The following is a 9,620-nucleotide window of genomic DNA, read 5'->3' on the forward strand; positions in this document are numbered from 1 at the left end:
GTGTCATTATTTAGTATCTTAAGTACACTTTATAGATGGCTAGCCATTAATACTCTATAATACTTATTAAATTCAAATATATGAGATTTGATATTAGATTGCACAAATAACAAATGAATTTTTTTTTCATAAATATGACTTTTTAGCCATTAATATGCAAAAATATGGTAATTAAACTTATTTTAGTTTGTATGGACAAATTTAATTAACAAAAACAAGATTATGGGAAAAAATATGGCATAATAATGATTTTTTTAAAAAAATATGGGAAAAAAATCTCATAGAAGGGAATACAAGTTTTAAAAAGCCATAAAATAGTACTTATAAAAAAAAGCCACATTTTTGAAAATTTTATTAAAATACCCATATAAAATGTAATTTTCACAATAACGGGATTTTTTTTCATAAATATGATCTTTTTTATTTTTCTCTTCTGCTATCTTTGCCAATGAAGTTTGGTGCCCTGCCTTTGAAGGGGTTGCAAACAGCCAAATATAAAAAAATTAAAAAATAATCATAACAACTAATTTCAACACCATATGCTTAATAAACTGGTTTCATAATCATAAACTTAGCAACGAGGTACGTTAAAATCTATATCTAGTAATTTGTTTCACGAAAATCTTTTTAAAGGTTTCGCATTTTGGCTATATGCGTAATAATATTTTTTTTTGAATAATATTAACAATATCTTCAAATATAAGAATTATTTGAAAAATACCACAATATTCAAATTCATTTTCAAAATATCATATTATGGCTATAAAATTACCAAACTTCGCAAGTTTATATTTATTGTTTGCAAAATTATAACACTGTACATTTGTGTTTTAAAAAATACCATCTGATATATTTTTAATTGTTAAACTATTTCTCATATATATATTTAAAAACTAATCTCCTTTTTCGGATATTATTCTCTACAAGGAAAATGAAGTTCCATAATTTAAAAAAATAGCTTCCCTCACTCAATATTATCACAAAATACCCAGATCCAAGAAATTATAAATCAAATCAAGAGTGAAAGAAATTTTTTATTATAATAACATCACACTTTATAAAAACTAATGTGCAAAGGAGTAAAAGTAGTAACTCAAAATCCAGATTACAAATAATTGACTGTATGCATATATATATATATATGCGTATATAGAAAGAAGCTGCTCACAAATTTATTAGGATCATCAATCGATGCCTTTTTAAAAAAAAAAAAAGTATATAAATTTTGATGGAAAAAGAATAATAAGAGTCCAATTAATGTAGTGCTGAAGGTCCATTATATTTGATCTCATATATATATATATATATAGATCATCCTCCTCTAGGATAGATAGTGTAATAGGTCTGAATAAAGGACATACCAAGAGCCAAAAACGCAGCCACAAAAGTGACAATCGTCCAAGGAGTACTGAAATGTTCGTTCAAGACTTGAGCTATCCAAGTCAGGCACTTGTTGTGGTAGTGCTTCTCTATTTGGCTTATCACCTCCTCATACGCCTCAGGATTTGGCACCAAAAATCTGCCCATCTCATTAAAAAGTTGTGTCACTTCTTTGTCACAGCCAAGAAGGTTGTGGAGTACGTGAGATGATCTCAACTCTTTCACATCGTTGGGATAATCAATGAGTGAGTCTAAGAAACTTATGTAAGATGACACTTCGTACTCGGTCTTGGTATTGTCTGGACACATTTTATTAGGAATTAGCATTATTAGTTTAATTATCTTATTTATTTCTGTTGTATTTATGTTAATTAGTTTTAGTTTTGTTACCGTTTTTTTTGTCGTTTAGTTAGATTGGTTATGCAGCTATAACCAAATTTAGTTACTCTGTTCTAGAGACTTATATATATATGTGTTCATTCTCAGTTTTGGAATTAATTGGATATCAAGATTTCTTTCATCTCTCTTTGATCTCATTCCGCAATATGGTACCAGAGCGGGAAGGTTAAGCTTTCCCAGATTCGATCCTCACTCCGGCCAACCGTGTCTCTGTTCCGGTGAAGCTGTGCATCTCGTTCCGACGATCCGTTCTTCGTCTTCTTTTCCGTTGCATCTCCTCTTCTTTGTTCCAGCGAAGCTGTGCATTCTTTTTTCCACCTCCATTCATTCCGACGATCCATTCCGGTAGCTGAACTGTTTTTGATCTTCTTCAGTTGCAAAAATGTCAACGGATCCCCAGCCTCACTCTCCGTCTGACCAAAGCGATCCTCAAACGCCTTCAACTCAAAGTCTTCCCTACACTGCAGTCAAGAATCCCCTTGAAGATCCAGCGAATCCATATTTCTTGCACCATGGAGACAATCCAGGCAACACGCTCGTCTCACAACCACTCACAGGGCAAGAAAACTATGTATCATGGAGCCGAGCTATGCTTCTTGCGATTTCTGTCAAAAACAAGATTGGATTTATTGACGGTTCTATCCCTAAACCTTCAATTTCTGATCATAATCTCTATACTGCTTGGATTAGAAATAATAACATGGTAATATCTTGGATTTTGAATTCTGTTTCTAAGGATATATCATCTAGCATACTGTATGATGAATCTGCTACAGCCATTTGGTCTGATCTTCAAGTTAGATTTCATCAAAGAAATGGTCCTCACATTTTTAATTTGAGGAAGGATTTGATGAATCTGAAACAGGAAAATCAAACAGTAAGCATGTATTTTACTAAACTGAAAACTATATGGGAAGAATTGACTAACTACAGGCCAAGTTGCAGCTGTCATGGATGTACTTGTGGAGGAGTCAAGAAGCTCCAAGAACACTATCGCATGGAGTACATCATGTCGTTTTTGATGGGACTTTCAGATGCCTATTCACAAGTCCGTGGGAGCATTCTGCTTATGGATCCCTTGCCCGAAGTGAATAGAGTCTTTCATCTTGTGACTCAAGAAGAACTGCAAAAGGGAAATGCATCTGTTGGTTCAGATTCTAACCAGGCCATGGCATTTGCGTTTAAAGGAGACAAACATAATGGTTCTAAACCTGATAATCAAGCTTCTAAGGGTCATCCACCAAGAAGAAATAGACCATTCTGCAGTCATTGTAACATGCTCGGACACACTATTGAACGCTGTTACAAAATACATGGGTATCCGCCTGGATATCACAAGCCAAACAAGACTCCTGAAGCCACTGCCAATCAAATTCAGACAAATGATTCTGCTAACATTCCTTCTGCTGATAATCACACAATCTTGCCTCAGTTGACAACCAGTCAATACCAACAGTTGCTGAATCTTCTAGGCACTCAACACACTGGTATGCATGCTGGAGAACCATCTACTTCAATGGTTAACTCAGGTATTATCTTATCTCATAATACTCAGCTCCCTTTAAATGATTCTTGGATCATTGATTCCGGGGCTACACGGCATATATGTGGTAATATAAAACTATTTCAATTTCTGTGTAATACAGCAGCTACCAAACTAGTTCTACCAAACAATGATTATGTTTTTGTGTGTCAAAGTGGATCGGTTTGTTTGAATAATCTTGTGCTTACTAATGTATTGTATGCTCCAAATTTCAAATACAATATCATTTCAGTAAGTTGTCTTACTAACCATTCAGATATTGTAATGCATTTTACATCTAGTTCTGTCTGTATACAGGACAAACTCAACAGGAAGACAATTGGAAAGGGTAACAATATCAACGGTTTATACATCCTTGATACTGCACCAACTAATTCTCCTATACTTTCTGTTTCAGCTGAGACTTGGCATTTTCGCCTTGGTCACCTGTCAAATAAAAGATTAGATTTACTCAAAAACATTTTGCCTTGTAATACTTCTGTTTTGCATAGATCTGAACCATGTTATATCTGTCCTAAAGCTAAGCAAAAGAAACTTGCTTTCAATAATAAAACCAGATTTACAAGTAAAATTTTTGAGCTTGTTCATTGTGATGTTTGGGGACCATACCATGTCACATCACACACAAATCACAGATTTTTCCTTACTTTGGTTGATGATTACTCTAGGTTTACTTGGGTGTACTTAATGCAGTTCAAATCTGATGCTTTAACCATTGTTCCACAATTTCTATCCTATGTTCAAACTCAATTTCATTGCAGTTTTAAGACATTTAGATCAGATAATGCACCTGAACTTGTTTTTAAAGAACTTTTCTCTCAACATGGTATTTTACATGAATTCACATGTGTAGAAACTCCACAGCAAAATGCTATTGCTGAAAGGAAACATCAACACTTGCTCAATGTAGCTCGAGCACTATATTTTCAAGCTAAAGTTCCTATTAAATTCTGGTCTGAATGTATATTATCTTCTGCATATTTAATTAACAGAACTCCTACACCTCTGCTGAAAGGAAAAACTCCTTTTGAATTGCTATTTCATAAAGCACCTCTATATGATCACTTGAGAAGTTTTGGGTGTTTAGCTTTTGCCTCAACATTATCTGCACACCGAAACAAATTTTCACCAAGGGCTAGGACATGTGTTTTCATAGGATATCCCCAAGGAGTTAAAGGTTACAAACTCTATGACATTAATACCAAACAGATTTTTATTTCTCGGAATGTTGTATTTTATGAAAATATCTTTCCTTTTCATAAGCTCAACACTGAAACTTCTTATCTTGATCCTTTTTCAAAACTAGTGCTTCCTAATCCTAATATTACTGATTATACCTGTTGTGAATTTCCATCTTTGCCTAGTACTACTATGCACACTTCTTTTCAGGAACATGATATTGGTATTGATGCTACACAACTGGAACTGGAATCTAAAGCAGCCACAAACATTCCAGATTCTTTTCAACATGATCCCGAGCCTCCTATACTTAGACGATCCAGCAGAGCTATCAAACCACCAGCATACCTGAGAGATTTTGAATGCTCTTCGATTATACAAGACAACTCCTCAACTCCTCATCCATTATCAAAATTTGTTTCATATTCTCATTTGTCAGATTCTTACAAAAATTTCATCTTTGCAGTATCATCCAACGACGAACCACAACACTACTCAGAAGCTATGCAATATGACCATTGGGTGAAAGCAATGCAACAAGAATTGAGTGCTCTCATCACTAACAAAACTTGGACTGTCACAGAGCTGCCTCACAACAAAAGAGCAATTGGATGCAGATGGATTTATAAAATCAAATACAACAGTGATGGCAGCATAGAGCGGTACAAGGCCCGTCTTGTTGCTCAAGGTTTCACGCAACAAGAAGGGCTGGATTTCTTTGATACATTTTCCCCTGTTGCTAAAATGGTCACACTCAAATTATTGCTTGCTATTTCTACTATTAAACAGTGGCATATCCTACAATTAGACATTAATAATGCCTTCCTAAACGGTGACCTCAATGAAGAGGTATACATGTCTTTACCTAAGGGATTAACTCTGCCTACATCTTCTAATGCAGGTTCTCATTTAGTCTGCAAACTACACAAGTCCATCTATGGACTTAAACAATCGTCCAGACAATGGTACAAGAAGCTCACGGATGCCTTACTACAAGAAGGTTTCAAGCAATCACAGGCTGATTACACCTTATTCACAAGAGGCACCGCAGACTCTTTCATTGCTCTACTTGTATACGTGGACGACATAGTCATCACAGGGCCCAACATCACTGCTTTACACCAGCTACAAGATTCACTCCATCAAAAATTCAAGCTGAAAACTCTTGGAAACCTGCAATACTTTCTGGGATTCGAAATAGCACGCACGAAGACCAACCTGTTTCTTTCACAGCGAAAGTATACTTTACAGCTCCTTGAAGACACGGGTTACACAGGCTGCAAACCGAGCAAGACTCCCATGGATCCGAAGCTCAAACTCGACAATGACAATGGACAAGCACTTGACAATCCCTCTCATTACAGACAATTAATTGGTCGCCTCCTCTACCTCACTTTGTCACGGCCAGACATCACGTTTGCTGTCAATTGCCTCAGCCAATTCATGTCTGCCCCTCGAACACCTCATCTTCAAGCTGTGCATCATCTTCTTCGATACCTGAAAGGTAACCCGGGCCAAGGACTCCTGTACACTTCATCTTCAGCACTTCAACTTCGTGGATTCTCTGACTCAGACTGGGCATCATGCCCAATCACAAGACGATCCACCACTGGCTTTTGCATATTCCTCGGCGATTGTCTCATATCCTGGAGGACAAAGAAACAACCAACCATATCTAAAAGCTCCGCAGAAGCAGAGTACCGAGCACTCGCAGCCACCACAAGTGAAGTCACATGGCTTCGATACCTTCTCCAGGATTTTCAAATTCCTCAGCCCCATCCTTCTTTCATTTACTGTGATAACCAATCGGCAATTCACATAGCCAATAACCCCACTTTCCACGAAAGGACCAAACACATAGAACTTGATTGCCATTTTGTTAGAGACAAAATCAAATCCTCCACCATTCGTCTAATTCCTATTTCTAGTAACCTTCAATTAGCCGATGCTTTTACCAAACCACTCACCTCACCTGTTCTATCGACTCATATTTCCAAGATGTCCATATATGACATATATGCTCCATCTTGAGGAGGGGGTATTAGGAATTAGCATTATTAGTTTAATTATCTTATTTATTTCTGTTGTATTTCTGTTAATTAGTTTTAGTTTTGTTACCGTTTTTTTTGTCGTTTAGTTAGATTGGTTATGCAGCTATAACCAAATTTAGTTACTCTGTTCCAGAGACTTATATATATATGTGTTCATTCTCAGTTTTGGAATTAATTGGATATCAAGATTTCTTTCATCTCTCTTTGATCTCATTCCGCAATACATTTCAAAGGCAATCAGGTTCAAGAATTTAGGAGCCATTGAGTCGTCTACTGTTATTGGTGGAAGTTCTAGTTCAGCTGAGAAGAGACTCGAAGAAGATTTTATGTCTTTTAAAGAGCTACTCTTGCTCCGTTTTAAGTTGATTCCGGCTGCCTTGAGATCCATCACACTACGAAAAGTTTGTTTTTTTATGTCTTTTGAAGAGCTCCTCTTGCTCTGTTTTGAGTTTATGTCTTTTGAAGAGCTACTCTTGCTCTGTTTTGAGTTGATTCCGGCTGTCTTGAGATCCGTCACACTTCGCTTACGAAAAGTTTGTTGTTTCTCCTCGGCGGGGTTCTCTTCGTCAGAACTCTTACGTATATTATATGGAAAATTTTAGTTTGAATACTATTTAAAAAAAAATACTAGGCATATCATATTATTTGTAAAATAGTTCAAATAAATTCTTAAATTTAATTTTGATTAAAATTTTTTAAACTAAAATCACAAATAATTTATTAAACTAACAACTCAGAATAATAAATATAATTCTGCCTAGTAATTATCTTATAATATTTTTTTTTCATGAAAATCGGGTGTAGATCTATTTAATTACAATATAAAAAAATATAAACCTTTAATAATATATAACATTAATATTAACAGAGTAAATATCATATATTCGTCTGTGAAACTATTGGCAAAGACTTTGGAATATAAGTAAAATTCTATGTCCGCCGCTGGCAATAAGTCCTAGGTATATCATATGATTAAACAATACGTACGTTTGAATTTAACATTATATGCAAATGAAATAGAATCTACTGACTGTACTATAAAGTCATGACTATATCTAAAACAGTATACTTTTGCATGTTAATAATAATTAAAAAAAAGAAGAAAATTCATGACTTTTGAAAGATTTAAATATTATAGAGATCTTACTCGTGCTAGTTTTTGGATTATTATTATCCAGAGACCGTGGCGAAGTGAGTTTGTTTCTAAGGTATGTGTAGATGCATGATTTTGACCTTTTATTGCGGTCATGATGAGATGTTTGAAGGAGCGCCAAGCGTAGAAAATCAAGAAGATGAACTGGCATGTAGTCCTTTGGAGGGACCATCGTAGGCTTGCCATACTTCTCAGGTGTCAAAACACTCAAACTAAGAAACTGCTTGATCGAGCCCTCCAAATTCTCAGAGAATTCCTTTTCCGAATTCTCCATCAACAGGCTCAGGACAAGGTATGGGATTTGATTCTCTAACAAGAAAAAATCGTGTAACACAAAAGCAACCTGGTCATTTTTAATCTCAAAATGTGTCATCGACTCATCCTTCATAATGCTGTAAATGAATTGGAGTGTAAAACATCCATCCAAGAACAACATCCACCCCAAGGCCTCATCATCCTTGCCATCTTTACGATAATACTCCTTGAGCACCTCATCATCGAAACATAGCTTCAGCACCTTAATATTTTCCATTACTTTTTTGTAAAGGTGCTCCTGGGATTGGTGGCCGCTGTTTTTGACGAACTCTGCTGCGAAGAGAAACTTGAATCGTTGCTCTGCAAGCTGGAATTTGGGGTTGCCATGATGAATTGGACCGATTGATATCCACTTTGGGTAGTAGTACTTCTCAAAATTCTTCTGTTCATCTCTAAGGACCTGAGGAACCTTCTGTATCTTCGGTCGTGGGACTTTTGTCGCGACCTGATAATCTCCTCTCCACATTGGTCTTTTTTCCCATCAACTCATCAAGTACTTCATGTAGTTTAGAATTGGCTGATGCTACTTCCTCATTACCAAATTTGAAGTCAACTTCACTTCGCTCATTTTCACTTGTCATCTTTTTTAAGTGAATTTTGTAAAGATAGGAAATGATGATATCAATAATAAGTTTTAATATAAGTGAGTAGTGAGCACACATGATGTATTATGCATATATATATATTTGTGTTTGTGTGTGAATGCACGTATCATTTTCCTAGTTTATTATTCTTTGATCAAAGAATCAAGATTGGTATAAGAAAAAGCACGGAATTATAATTATTGAAGACATTTGGAATTTTACCTCTTTTGCCAGTTTGGCACTTGTACTCTTGTTCAGACAAACACTCTTTAGGAATTTTTACAAGTACAACCAGCTAGCTAGCACTGTACCTGTATGCACTTTGTTGAAACTTACGCATTAAAATAGCTAACTAATGTTAGATTACAAATTAATCTAGACGGATAACAATCTTAATGCGAAATAAATAAATTGTTATATAGAATTTAGAGGGTCGAAATTGTATATCTCCAGCCATTGATTTATAACGAGTACACGAGCTTCTAAGCTCTCACTAACTCTTTTAGATGGTGTTACTGAAAGTCAGAATGAGTAGTGAGCTTGGAGGTCAATACTCTATATTTATAGAGTAAGACCTACTATGAGAGTCTCTACCACAGTTACAGAGGTTGAGATATTCTCTCAACTTAATTGAGATATTCCATCTATTTAATTAAGAAATTCAAATTGAGTTTTTACAAATAAATGTTGACCATTAATTTTGATATATTAAATGAATAAAAAATCAATTAGTTGTAACATATTGATTTTTAATATATATCATAAAAAAATATTCTAACATTCTCCTACTTGGTCAGCATTTAATTAATATATAACTTAATTCCAACGATTATCACTGTTATATAATAAACATACTACAGGAAAAGGGGGTTTAGCGATGACTTAAGTCGTTGCCAATTCCCCAAATATCGTTGCTAATTCCTTTAGCGACTACGACGTCGTCGCTAAATGCTGGTCGTTGATTGTTTTTAACTAGCGACGAACTTAAAATTTTCGTCGCTATTTCCCTCTAGCGA

At 35.2% G+C, this 9,620-nt stretch overlaps 1 protein-coding gene across 1 annotated transcript; it reads right to left on the minus strand.

The window, feature by feature from the left end:
• Positions 1 to 1,221: 1,221 nt before the first annotated feature.
• LOC133833149 (uncharacterized) lies at positions 1,222 to 8,605 on the minus strand. Its single transcript, XM_062263403.1, has 9 exons — positions 7,667 to 8,605; positions 6,777 to 7,113; positions 6,248 to 6,335; positions 6,054 to 6,147; positions 3,708 to 3,748; positions 3,511 to 3,609; positions 3,207 to 3,287; positions 1,973 to 2,240; positions 1,222 to 1,679 (listed from the first exon to the last, which is right to left on the minus strand). Exons 1-9 carry the CDS (start codon positions 8,484 to 8,486, stop codon positions 1,312 to 1,314), a joined length of 2,196 nt encoding a protein of 731 aa, XP_062119387.1. The 5' UTR covers positions 8,487 to 8,605; the 3' UTR covers positions 1,222 to 1,311.
• Positions 8,606 to 9,620: the final 1,015 nt, after the last annotated feature.

This window comes from Humulus lupulus, chromosome 4 (assembly GCF_963169125.1).
Source record: "Humulus lupulus chromosome 4, drHumLupu1.1, whole genome shotgun sequence".
Lineage (NCBI taxonomy): Eukaryota > Viridiplantae > Streptophyta > Magnoliopsida > Rosales > Cannabaceae > Humulus > Humulus lupulus.

What these genes read in the sequence shown, in the direction of transcription:
- LOC133833149 (XM_062263403.1), bottom strand. Translation starts at nt 8,486, where the DNA reads ATGTGGAGAGGAGATTATCAGGTCGCGACAAAAGTCCCACGACCGAAG. An exon ending in AACCTGATTGCCTTTGAAAT is followed by an intron (nt 6,336 to 6,776) that starts GTATTGCGGAAT and finishes TTTCGTGGAAAG; the next exon opens with TGGGGTTATTGGCTATGTGA. An exon ending in CAGAGACACGGTTGGCCGGA is followed by an intron (nt 1,680 to 1,972) that starts GTGAGGATCGAA and finishes AAATGTGTCCAG; the next exon opens with ACAATACCAAGACCGAGTAC.